Source organism: Typopeltis vanoorti, chromosome 9 (assembly GCF_054136105.1).
Source record: "Typopeltis vanoorti isolate ZY-2024b chromosome 9, IOZ_Tvanoo_1.0, whole genome shotgun sequence".
Lineage (NCBI taxonomy): Eukaryota > Metazoa > Arthropoda > Arachnida > Uropygi > Thelyphonidae > Typopeltis > Typopeltis vanoorti.
Genome location: NC_143557.1, coordinates 93,210,121 through 93,224,425, shown reverse-complemented (window position 1 = coordinate 93,224,425; position 14,305 = coordinate 93,210,121). Strand labels below are relative to the sequence as shown.

At 36.5% G+C, this 14,305-nt stretch overlaps 1 protein-coding gene across 1 annotated transcript in view; it reads left to right on the top strand.

Annotated features, from left to right (window-relative positions):
* The window catches only part of LOC150103256 (DNA topoisomerase I, mitochondrial-like), a 364,529-nt gene that overhangs the window by 277,261 nt on the left and 72,963 nt on the right, over window positions 1-14,305 (top strand). Inside the window, exon 11 of the mRNA XM_090398605.1 lies at window positions 7,226-7,480. Coding sequence (XP_090254731.1) covers window positions 7,226-7,480 — 255 coding nt within the window. The remainder of the gene's footprint in view (window positions 1-7,225; window positions 7,481-14,305) is intronic.

Sequence of the window (14,305 nt, the reverse complement as noted above, 5' to 3'; positions counted from 1 at the left end):
TGTATAATTATTATTATTTGACACTTCCAGGGAGTCCAAAGAATCATAGAGAGAGGGCATCTGCTCTACAACTCTGTCTCCACCAACTGACCGCAACTTCAGCAATGCCATCTATTGCCGACCACCACCACCACTAGTTTTTCCACAGACAATCACAACATCCATGCCCACAGCGGGATTCAAACCCGCAGCCTTTTGGCTGGAGAGCAAATAGCTGGCCGAGTGGATACTCTAACCACTCGGCCAGCCAGGCCGTCAAATCTTGTGTTATGGACTAGCATGAAGATATTTGCTGTTAGCAATAACAATCAAGGAAACTTTTCTTATTTCTTTTGTCTTCTCTCCATATGAATTTGTTCAACATCTTTATATTGGAACACAGTAATGACTAATCCATGTCCTGAACAGAAATCCATTGGGTAATTACCATTATTATTATCATCTTTTCTCTTTTACCAAAACATTTCTCATCATCAAATTCCTGATATATACCCTCAAGGAGGTGTACAGGATATGAGAGTACTCTATGAAGAATTACATCATTACTAACTTCTTATCTGCAATTTTCCTCCAAATCAGTCTGTTACCTGTCAAGACTCCAACATTATCAGATCTTATATTTCTATCTTCTAAGGCACTTTCTACTTTATCAATCCGCCTATTTCTTGGTCTTCCTCTGGGTCGTTTTGCTGCCAACCTGGCAGAGAACACTTATTTTGCTAATCTTTCCTCTCCCATTTTGTTTAAGTGACCATACTACCTGAGATTAGCTCTGCAAATGCATTCCTTGATGCTAACAATGTCAAGTTCTTTCCTAATATCCTCGTTTTTAATATGATATTGCCATTGATGCCATCTGTTCATGCCCCTAATCTTTCTCAGGGCTCTCATATCTGCAGTCTTTGGTCAAGTGTAAACTTCTGACCCAGCTCTCAGATCCATAAGTTAAAACTGGTTTGAACACTGACTTGTATACAGCTAATTTAGTGTTCCGACTCATTTCTCTCTTATTCCATATGAATTTATTCAATTGACTTCCTACCATACCAGCTTTGTTGATTCTGTTGTTTATTTCCATATTTAATTTACCATCTTCACTAAAAATCGTGCCTAAGTAGCTGAAATGTTTCACTTGTTCTATAGGTTCTCCATTCACAATGCAGTTGATATTTTCAATGTTTCTGCCTATTTTCATTGTCTGTCTTGTTATTGCTCATTTTCATACCAAATTTCTTACAACAATTATTCAATTTAGTCAAGGAATCTTGCACACCTGTACTGGATTTAGTTAAAAATATAACATCTGCATAAAATAAAGAGCTGAGATTAACATCTCTAATTTTGATATCAGATTTTATACTGCTTTCCTCCATAATGTGATTGATATAGATAATGAATAACAGAGGGGATAATGTATATCCTTGTCTGACACCAGATTTAACATAAAAACCATCTTCCTGTACTTCCTTCAATTCTAACTACTGACTTACAACTCAAATAAAGTCTAATTATTGTTTGACATAATGCTCCATTGACACCATATAACTGTAGCATTTCAAATAGTTTCTCTCTTGGCACCTTGTCAGATGCCTTTTCCAGATCTACAAAACTTAAATACAGATCTTATATTCCCATGATTTCTCAACTATTTGTCGTAAAGTGAAAATCTGATCCTGACAGCCTCTATTTGTCCTGAATCCAGCTTGTTCTTCACCAAGCTTATCTTCCACAATTCTTCTCAACCGTTTCTCCAGTATACTTGCATAAATCTCACCAGGAACACTCCGTAAGAAAATACCTCTGTAATTCTCACATTCAGTTTTATTTCCCTTTTTATATATGGGTACTATGAGAACTCTACTCCAATCATCTGGAATTCATCACTCTGTCCAGGCCTTCTGAACTATGCAGTGCAGCCACTGTAAGACTTTTATACCTCCGTACTTGAACATTTCTGGTCAAATATCACCTACTCCACTGCCTTTCTACATTTCAGGCTTTTGATAGCTTTTTGTACTTCAAGTATGGATATGTATTCCTGACTGCATGCCTATTAACTGTTTTTTTTTCACTGTGCTGTCATCACTGCTTGTTTCTTTTAGCAACTTTTCTAAATAATTAATCAATACTTCAAAGATACCTTTTTCTCCTGTTTTCATGTCACCTTTATCATCTCTAATTCCTTTTACAGCACTCTTTGCTCCATTTCTGAGCTTCTTCAACAACCTCCAGAATATTTTGTCACCTTCTTGATATTTATTTTCTATGTTCTTACCAAAGTCCTCCCATGAGTTTTGTTTAGCTAGTTTTACAGAGTGTTTTGCTTTCTTACATTTGTCTCTATATTCTCTAAGAGCATAAGCTGACTTATTTGACAGGAACTTTTGATGTGCTTTCTTCTTTTCTTTCACTGCCAGTTTAACTTCCTCTCTCCTCCATGGAGTTCTGATTTTTTATCCTTACAGACAACCTCACCACATGCCCCTGGCAGAATCAATCAGTGTTTTCTTCAGGGCTAGACACTGAATCTCCAAAGTTTGATTCCTGTTCTGAAACTCTTTCATTTTTTCTTCAATCATGTTTGTGTATTTTAGTCTACAGTTCACGTCTGAGAGCTGCTCAACTTTTATTCGTTTTAATATTTTCTTACATGTTCTTCTTTTCAATATGATATTCAGTTTTATTCTGCTCAAGACCAAATGGTGATCACTTCCAATTTCAAATCCTCTGTACACTCTGGTGTCCTGCACAAGCGAGAAAACATCACTGTCAAGAATAACATAGTCAATGAGACTTTTCTTATTCCTTGCCTCTTCTCTCCATGTGAATTTGTGCAACATTTTTATGTTGGAACATTGTGTTTGTAATAACCAGTCCATGTCCTGAGCAGAAATCTAACAGGTATTTGCCATTATTATTAGCTTTGGTCTTTTCTCCAAATTTTTACAATATATTCTTGTATGTCTGACCATCATTTCCTACTCTGCTATTTAGATCCCCAACAAGGACTGACTTTTCCTTTTTCATTGTATCGGTTGCTTTCTCTAAAGCCTCAAAAAATTCCTCCACTTCTACCTTAGTAGAACCTTCCATGAGACCATAGAGAGAAATAAATTTCATTGTCCATTTCCCCATTCTCATATTTGCTCACATCACTCTACTTGAGACTGTCTGCGATTCAAGAAGATTAGCCTCGTATTTAGTGTTGAATACTATTCCTTCTTTTTTTTTTTTTTTTGTGGCTATTCCTTCTTTTCCTTGATTTTCATTACCTGAATATAACATTTTGTATTAATTGCTCAAAAAGATCTCACCTGTTTTTGCCTTTCTTGTTTCATTTCACCCCTATTATGTTGATCTGGTACTTATCCAATTCCTCATCCAGCTCCATTTCTTTGCATTCAGGCTTCTTATTTTGATAGTACTGATCTTGAACTCTGGTGATGTTGAGTTGGGGTGGGTTTTAAGATTTGTTCCAGTAGCTGACTTTTCGATGTTTGCCCTAGTTCCCTGGCAAAAACAACTGGTGCCTTGTTTAACCAGGCGATGCCCCAGCCAGCATGAAATTCTCTCATGTTGTACCATCATTTTTTATTTTGGTTTAAGCCAATAAGAATACAATTTGGTCGGCTAAATCCCAAATTGCCAGCCCATCCTCGTTTGTTCAGTATCCAGGTAGATACTTAACAGGGTGCACCATAAGAAGGTGAGGATTGGACATTAGGTCAGAAGCCCTGATCGGTTCTCCGCATTCCTTTAACGGCCATGTGGAAGTCTCCTCTCAGTTGTTTAGCTTTGACCCTTAAGCATCCCCCCCCCTCAAAAAAAACATTCCTGTATGCCTGTATTAATTTCCTACCTTTCTGTTTAAATCTCCAATAAACCAACTTTTGCTCTTTCTTTGTAGCTAGCTGCCTTTTCTAATGACTTGAAAAATTATTCCACCTCTTCCTTAGTAGAACCCTTCATTTGGATCATAGATACAAATAAGTCTCATTGTCAAATTCCAGTTCCTCATCTTCATGTTCAGCCACATCACAATGCAGAATTGGAATTTGACAGTGAGACTTATTTCTGTCTATGGTCCCACTGAAGGGTTTAACTAATAAAAGTCTTACTGACTGTAATATTGTTGATAACAGTTTGCCAGCCATTTAAGATCTGCTCTATGTTTAGTGTTAATTACTTCTTCCTTTTCCTGATCATTATCATTGTCTCAATCATATCCCTCTCTTCCTCTTATTTTCCAAGGCTTAGCAAATTGCATTCCTCAATCTGTCTCCTCATATCCCACATCCCAAAGACCAGTTATGAGCTTAGTTAGTTTTCTCTGGACCCTTTCCGATATATCCTCATCACCATGAAACCAGGGGACCAAATCTGTGCACAATAATCCATTCAAGGCCAGATCAAGGCCTTATACAATGGAACTAGAACCTCTTTATTTCTACAAGTTAAGATCCTTTGCATCATTGCCATAATCTGATGTGATGTCTTCATAACTTGTGCAATGTGACCTCTGAACTTCAGATCCTTGTCCACCACCACTTCAAGGTCTCTTATCTCCTCCACTCCTTAAATTTCCCTTCCAAGTGTATGCTTTGCATCCCATTGTTGCCTACGAAATTTGAACCTTCCATTTAGCAACATTTATACTGTTGCCCACTCAGACAATCTAGTTAAGTCCTCCTGTAAGGCCAAACATCAGCATGATTCCTCATGCTGATGCAAAACTTTTCCCAGTTTTGCATCATCAGCAAGCAATTGTTTATCACTGTCATTAATATACAAATTGATGATGGTGAGATGGGTTTGCAAAACTAATCTGAGGTGGTATGGTCACTTAAACAGAATGGGAGGTTAAGGTTAGTAAAACAAGTGTTTTTTTTTTGTCAGGAAGGTAGGGAAAACACCCAGTGGAAGACCAGGTTCTACATGGATTAGGATGTAAAAAGTGCCTTGGATGACTAAAATATAAAATCTGGTGATATTGAGTCCTGATAGATAACAAATTTTTGAGGAAAATTGTGGGCAATGATGTAAACTTTTCATGTAGAAAAGTTTATAATGATGGTGATGAATTTCATTGCTCTATGAGATCCTGCTGCACTTAAAAAATTTCCCTGTATGGTCTCTAGAATCAGGTTTCCAGATTATGTAAAAATTAAAAAAAATAAAGATTAAAAAATACTCTACCATTCATAGTGCTAATGTACTATAGTTTACAACTTTTCTTTGGTGAGGGATTGCATTACTAGAAAAATCTGGTTAGTTGTGTATGTTTTGTCTGGTTTGCAAGCGAAAAAAACTGTGGCACTGCCATATGAGATCGACTAACTCCCTCAGCTGAAAAGTACTTATAAAGGTTCCTGAAGTCCTTGATTAATTTGAATAAAGTCTCTCCAGCTAAATGGGAAGTGTTGCATTTTTCTCACAAATGCATTCCAAAAATGGTAGAGGTACTGAGGACTTAGATATGCTGTCAGTAATGCATGGATTTTAGATTAAAAAAAAAATTTTTTTTTCAAGCTACATCCCTGCATTATTTCCAGTACACTTAAGTATTGTTGGTAATATTTTCTCTCTGAACTGTGCATTATATAATATAGTTCAGAAGGATGAGTTATCTAAGCAAATAATTTTATTTGCTATGGGATGTAGGGTTACTTAGTGCTATTCATCAGCACTAAGTAACAAGCACTGCTGTTATTTTATTTTTTTCTTTCATTCCTTTAGTACATGAGGTTTGGGACACATCGATAGGATGCTGCATACTTTATGGGAGGAGTTAAACTGGAGGAAGTAGGGGAGACAAGAGATCTGGGGTTGATGATTGATAGAAACCTGAAATTTAGGGGACATATTGCAAAGGTGGTGAAGGTAACACAGAGGATTGTTGCAATAATGAGAAGGACACTGACCTACAGAGATAAAAGGGTTATCATTCCATTGTATAAGACTCTGATCAGGCCACACTTAGACTATTGTTCTCAGATCTGGTCCCCAGGATTTGAAGGGGATAAATTAACTGTGGAAAGGGTACAGAGGCGGATAACAAAGATTTTTTCAGGACTGTACAATGTTAGTTATGAGGATCGGCTGAGGGAGTGTGGACTGCAGAGTTTGGTGGATAGAAGAAGGAGAGGTGATATGATTGAGACTTTTAAACTGTTGAGAGGTGTTTACAGGGTTGACGTTGGGGGAGCTCTTTCGCTTGGTTGAACAGCGGGAAGGAGTCATGACAAAGGGCCATCCCTGGAAGTTATGAAAGGAAACTGTGAGAAAGAGAGTGAGGAGTGGTTTCTTTGCATGGAGGGTGGTTGAACCATGGAATGCATTGCATGATGGAGTGGTGGGAGTGAGAACGGTCAATGCGTTTAAGGAGTGGTATGATAGACTTTCTGTTTCCTAGAAGGGACCTCCCTCGATAAATCTTGATAGACTTGTGTTTCTTATAAAGGACCTCCTGTGATGAGTCTTTTGACTCCATGGAGGCCTGAACAATAATAATAATAATAATGAAAATAATATTACTGAACCTTCTTTGTTTAGGACTTTAGCTATAATTAGACTTCGCTGCCCTGCTGTTGTTCATTATATCATGTGTACATTGTTAATGCTTATCATTTATACTTGTGCTATTGTTTTGCCTTTCATTGTGGATATTTCTTTATTAAAGTATTACTGCATAAAAATATTTCTTTATAAATATTTTATCTAAGTAATTCATGGTTAATATTTATTGCTGTTATTTTTTGAGGGGAGGATATCTTAGACAAAAAAAACCTTCCTCATTATTTGAATAAAGAACTATTCTGACTTAGAGTTGACAAAGATTTACATATTTTCATGCTTTCTTACAGAAATTAAACCATAATTGAATAAAAGTATGAAACAATATAACTAAATCTCTGAAATGTAATTTTTTTTGCATTCTTGATGAATTTCTAATAGCATTAAAATGTTCCTTTGAAGGATCAGGCATACTTTTTTTTGGAACATGATGCATTAAAATAAATATTGAAAATATATTTCTCCTTTGTAGTTGCCTGTCTTCATTAGAAATTTATTCAAACATTGAAAATATGTAGAACTGAAGTGGATGAATATAAAATATTGTGTAACTATTTTTATCAACAAAAAAAAATGTTTTTAAAACCTCAATGATATTAAATAAAAATATGGTCACCAGTCTTATTTCTCTCCCACATATTCATTTTTATAGCTAGCTCTTAGGGCTGGTAATGAAAAAGAAGAAGGAGAAACTGCAGACACTGTAGGCTGTTGTTCTTTGCGAGTAGAACACATTAGTCTCCATGAAAACTTGGATGGAAAGCAGTATGTTGTTGAATTTGATTTTATGGGCAAAGACTCAATCAGATACTGCAATAGTGTTCCTGTAGAAAAGAGGGTTTTTAAAAATTTAAAGATCTTCATTGACCACAAGCAGCCCAATCATGACCTGTTTGACAGACTAAATGTGAGTATTCTTTTATTTAGCAGCATTGTTGAATATGATACTAAAGAGAAATCAAAGAAAGAAATATTGATTCAATTATGGTTAATAACAATTTTAATTTAACTTTTATAAAAGTTTTTCCACATTGTTATTGAATGTTCAGCTATCTAATATCTAGAATAAGAAAATGTATGTATTAATTATTACTTCTAAATACAAATATTTGTTGATAACCTAGTTATTGATTTGGTTTGAATACTGTGCATTTGACAGACATTCAAAAATTATATTTTTGAGATGAGTCATCCCGAAAGTGGATTCTGAATATTATGTTTGTGATATTACCAGTAAATTGTTATTTTTTAATATTGCTTAATATTATTATTATTATATGGGCACCTCCATGGGGTCTAAAGACTCATCGCAGGAGACCCAATCTATTCACACAATCTATCATACCTCTTCTTGAGCTCATTAACAGACAAAGCACTTGCAGCTGACTCCGGCAACCCATTTCACTCGTTCACAACTCTCCAAGTGAAAAATCTAGTCCTCACACTCCTCTGACTTCAACTTCCACGGATGAGCCCTTGTTCTCGTCCTTCTAGCCAAGTGCTGAAACATTTGCCATCTATCCATATAAAACCCTTGTAGCAACTTTAATGTCTCTATCATATCCCCCTTTTTTTCCTTCAACCAACTTCTGCAATCAACACATCCCTCAATCTATCCTCATAGGGAACAGGCCGCTCATCTTGGTCACTCACCTCTGAATCCTCTCCACCACTTTCTCATCACCAAGAAATCCAAGGTATACCAGACTTGAGCACAGTAATCCAGATGTGGGTGTATCAATACCTTATAAAGAGGAAGAACAACTTCTTTATCTCTACTTGTTCTTTAATAGCCAAGTAATTATTATTATTATTATGGGCAACTCCAAGGAGTCCTTAGACTCATCGAGGGAGGCCCTAAACATCATGTCCATACAACTATACGACATTCTCACAGTATCTATCATACCTTGCCTTGAACTCGCTCACCGTCATAGCACCCACCATAGACTCTGGCAGCTTATTCCACTCATTTACCACTCTAAAAGTAAAGAACCCAGCTCTTGCTAACCACACTCTTGGTTAGCGGTGGGGGGGGGGGTGTTAGAGCTGTCCCCTAGTTCTCCCACCACCACCAGTTCTAATCTCAAAAATACCCTCTGAATTAATCCTATAGAAACCCTTTAGCAATTTGAATGTCTCAAATCTCCCCTTTTCTGCCTATCAACTAATTTCTGCAACCCACAAATCTTCAACCTGTTTTCATAAGGTTCATTCCATAGACCTGCTATCATCTTGGTCACTCGCCTCTGGATCCTCTCCACCTCCTCCCCATCAAGAAGAAACCCTGGCACCCATATCTGAGCACAGTAGTCGAGATGAGGTCTTATCAAGGCTCGGTACAGAGGTACAATCACTTGCTTGTCTCTGCTCGTCAAAGTATTTTTCAACAACCAAGTGAGTCGATGAGCTGATTTAGCCACTTTTGCAATGTGCCCCCTAAACTTCATCTCCCTATCCACCAACACTCCCAAGTCCCTGGCCTCATCAATCTCCCGGAGTACAGTTCCACCAATATGGTATACTGCTGCTAATCTTTTCACCCCCAAAATGCATAACCTTACATTTTGTCACATTAAATTGACATCCATTCTCCTTAGCCCAGAACTCCAATCTATTCAAGTCGTCCTGCAAGATTTTGACATCTTCTGCATTCACTATTGCCCTACCCAACTTTGCATCATCAGCGAACAAATGAACTAATCTTATGGGCTACCTTAGTAATATGTCCTCTAGACTTTAACTCTCTGTCTACCACCACCCCTAAATCTCTAGCCTCATGTATTTCCTGGAGTGCAGTGTCATCAATGTGATACATGGCTTGTAATCTATTTATCCCAAAATGCATAACTTTACATTTCTCGACATTAAACTAACACCCATTATCTTTTGACCATACTGACAGCCTATTTAAATAGTCTCAAGCTCTCCACATCACATTGATTAACTATTACTCTACCTAATTTCATCAGCAAACAACTGAATATTTCCTTTCAAGTTGTTTCCTATATCGTTTATGTAATTAAATAGCAATGGTCTTGGCACTGAACCTTGTGGCACACACTAGTCACCTGTTTTCACCTCGATTCTGCCCTTCCATATACCCTTTTTTGATATCTGTCTAGCAGTCGCCCTCTTATCTATTTAACCAGTATCATATCCATCCCAATTTTTCTAATTTGTGTAACAGAGTGTGGTATTCTGTCAAATGCCTTTGCAAAATCCAGCACAATCATTGTGTAGCCATTTTCTTTATCCAACTCAGCTGTTACTCTATTATAAAAAGTTAATAAATTACTAAAGCATGACCAACCCTTCATAAGGCCATGTTGATCCTCATATAGTATCATATTTTTATCTACCCATTCTTGAATTCTCTTTTTGACCAATTTTTGTAGTACTTATACCACCATGCCTGAGATACTTATTGGTTTATAATTTGCTACTGCAGTCTTAGAACCGCCCTTATGGAAGAAGATTATTTTGCCCTCTTTCCAATCCCTTGGAACTCTGCAAGAGCAGATACTTAAAGAGCCTAGTGAAAGGCATTGGCATTTCCCTTGCACATTCTCACAAAACCCTAGCTGATATCCCATCTAATTCCACAGCTATATTTACATTGAGATTCTGCAATATCCTAAGAACTTCCAATTCATTCATCTCTGTTCCTACTTTAGTGTCTGTCACATAGGTTAAAACAGTAACCTTCACTACGTGTGTAGAGGCTTAAGTGCTGTGAGGACATCATGTTGGAGGCTTAATGGATTTTTTACAACACTCAAAAAGAATTAAAATAGAATTTAATACTTCCTATATTTCGTCCTAGTCACTAGGACATCTACGAAAGATCAGCTCCCTCCTCTCTCTCTGCCTGGAGTTTACAAAGTACCCTGTTCCTGTAAGCTGGCGTACTTTGGACAGACAGGCAGATCAGCATCCATCTGTCTAGAGGAACACAAGTCGTACATCTTCAAACACAACTATGGCCATTCAGGCTTGGCTGACCATGTTTTGGACACCACCCACAGGGTATCATGGAAGAAAACCATCATGCTCCACCACAGCAAATTCAAGAAAGAGAGACTTTTCTTAGAAGCAGCAGCAGATCTCAAAAACCAACCAAATCTCAATAAATACGGTTGCATTAAGCTTCCGAAGATTTGGGAAACACTCATCACCAGAGTTCCCACCTTATATTCCAGGCCACCTATACTGCCCTTAGAGGGCACTCTACCTAGATAGGACTTTAGTGTCACCCACGTGGTTGGGCTTAGTATTGTTTGTTATTTGTGTATATGTTACATTAATTGTTTTTGTAATCCCCGTAGATGTCCTAGTGACTAGGACAAAATATAGGAAGTATTAAATTCTATTTTAATTCTTTTTGAGTGTTGTAAAAAATCCATTAAGCTTCCAACATGAGTAACCTTCACTCTTCCATATCATTCTTCCTTACTTGCCACATAACGAAAAAAACTCTTTGGGATTTACTTTGTTCTGCTTGGCTAGATTCTTTATATATATATATTTAAAAACATATATTATATTGGTATAAACATATATTGGTCGAGTGGTTAGTGTATCTGCTCTCCAGCCAAAAGGCTGTGGGTTCGAATCCTGCCGTGGGCATGGATGTTTCTGATTGGCTATGGAAATACTAGTGGTTGTAGGCAGTAGATGTCGTTAGTGTAGTTGCAGTTAGTTGTAGTTGCTGAAGAATTGTGAAGTAGGTGCCCTCCCTCAATGAGTCTTTGGACTCCCTGGAGGTGTTATGCAATAATAATAATAATAGTAATATTAAATGACTGAAAGCCGAGAAATAAAAAGTAAAAATTGCTTTTTTAATTCAGCACAACTAGTTTTGTCTTCAAGAAAACTTCTTCAGGTGCACAATAAGACAGAACAACCATCTAAAAATTGTGAAAGAATAGACTACTATGGGGAAGGCTTCTAATGTTCATACGCTAACACTTTGATGTTTAGTCTTTTTAATTATTTCACAATTTTTTGTTGGTTGTTCTCTTTCATTGTGCACCTGAAGAAGTCTTCTTAAAAATGAAACTTGTTGTGCTGAATTAAAACAGTATTTTCTACTTTTTATCTCTCGGCTTCGTTTAATCTTTTTAAAAAATATGTCTCTCAGCCAAGTAAATCCTTTATGCCACACACACACATATATATATATATATATATATATATTGTTATTAGGATTGAGTCGGGATGTATACATTTATAAAATTAATATTTAACTGACTAGAACCCGAGAAAGTATAACACAAAAAACTTTAATAAATCACAACTAGTTTCATCGGTGTCCTGACTTCTTCAGGTGAGTAAGAAATAACACAAAACTTATAAAACTAACAAGGTAAAAAACATGGACTTTCCAGCTCAATAAAAAGAAGAAGAATAGTAACAGTCATATTTGAATAGGTGACTGCGTGCTATTGTTAGCATGAATTGAATGTGTGCGACACCTAATTTTAGAGCACCAGTACTGGATTACTGTGCTATGGGAATCAAGCAAATTGTAGCTCAGATTGTTGTTCATGTGTGAAGGGTCCAGAACTATTTCTTTGGATTCTATAATTCGTCTTTCAAATTCATCCTCGCATATATATAAATTGGTTATGCGGTCCCAATCAACTTGATGTTGACGTTCTTTGAGATGAGAGTTGGCGGTGAAAAGAACATGACTGGAAAGGGCACTTGCTCGTGTTCTACTGTAGGAGATGTCACGTCTGTGTTCCTCAAGACGTAGTGAAATAGATTTATCTGTCTGGCCAAAGACTGACAGAATGGTGAGTTTTGACATCGTGTTTCTTTTTACAAATGCACCTACATATGAAGTTCTGACTCTTCTTAAGGACAAGGTTTCTAAGAAAATATTTGCTCTACTAACACACTGCATTAATTCCAGCTATTTCTGCTACAAAGATAAAATATATAAACAAACAGGCGGGTTAGCTATGGGCAGCCCTCTATCCCCAGTCTTAGCTAACATCTTTTTACAAGATTTTGAAGAGAGAGAGAGAGCCATTTCTATAGCTACTTTAAAACCTAAACTGTGGTTATGTTACATAGATGACGTCTTCCTTATCTGGGAACATGGTTTAGAGGAACTACAAAACTTCCTAAACTATTTAAATAATCAACATATCAGAACATTAAATTCACATCAGAACTAGAGATTAACGGCATTCTCTTCTTCTTGGATCTAAAGATCAATTTTTTGAAAAACCACCCACACTGATAGATATTTGCATGCCTCTTCTCATCACTTCCCTCCTCAAAAACTTGACATCATCTCCACCCTTGCCCATCATGCAAGATGTCTTACTTCCACAGAAGAAGACCTTCAAACAGAACTTAACTTCCTGAAAAACACCTTCTTAAATAATGGATATTCATCTCATAACATCTCTAAACGTTTGAGACCACGCCAACAACCTCGACAAGAAGATGAATCCAACCCTATCACTCACATACAGTTACCATTTATTAGCTCTCTTACTCCAAAACTATCTAGGATTATGAAGAAATTCAACATAAGGACCAACTATACAACTCTACCAAAGCTTTGTTCTTTTCTGCATTGACCAAAACATGACCAACTGCATTTTCTTGGTGTTTATAAAGTTATGTGCGACTGTGGTCGACCTTATTTTGGCCAGACAGATAAATCTATTATACTATGTCTTGAGGAACATAGACGTGACATCTCCTACAGTAGAACACAAGCGAGCGCCGTTTCCAGTCATGTTCTTTTCTCCGCCAACTCTAACCTCGAAGAATGTCAACAACAAGTTGATTGGGACCGCACAACCAATTTATATATATGCGAGGATGAATTTGAAAGACGAATTATAGAATCCAAAGAAATAGTTCTGGACCCTTCACACATGAACAACAATCTGAGCTACAATTTGCTTGATTCCCATAGCACAGTAATCCAGTACTGGTGCTCTAAAATTAGGTGTCGCACACATTCAATTCATGCTAACAATAGCACGCAGTCACCTATTCAAATATGACTGTTACTATTCTTCTTCTTTTTATTGAGCTGGAAAGTCCATGTTTTTTACCTTGTTAGTTTTATAAGTTTTGTGTTATTTCTTACTCACCTGAAGAAGTCAGGACACCAATGAAACTAGCTGTGATTTATTAAAGTTTTTTGTGTTACACTTTCTCAGGTTCCAGTCAGTTCAATATTAATTTTATAAATATATATATATGTATGTATGTTATATTTACAATTAGCATGTAATGGTTATCATCATTTTCATAAAGCTGTCATTTTTCCTCATTTTCACTGTAAGGATTTTTTATTTGAGATATATAAAATAAAATTTATTTCTCTGTTCTTATTAACTAGATCTTGCAGAAATCAATCTGGAAAAAAAACTGTATCATCTTTCTAGTCTGGTTTGCTGAGTGGTTAGCATATTTGCTCTTCAACCAACAGGCTGTGGGTTTGAATTTCTCCATGGGAACAGATGCTTGTAAAATGGCTTTAGGTGGGAAATTAATTTCATCACATAGAACAAAGCTTTGATAATTAGAGGACTGAAGTGACAGGTTTCATATTTGATCCCTGGTGCAGAATAAAATCTTTGGAGCAGGGATTAGGTATAAATAAAATAAATGAAATATATATATATATATATATATATTAAAAAAAATAACAATTAACCCTTCCCCAAACATTGTACTAATGTACTGTAGGTTTACA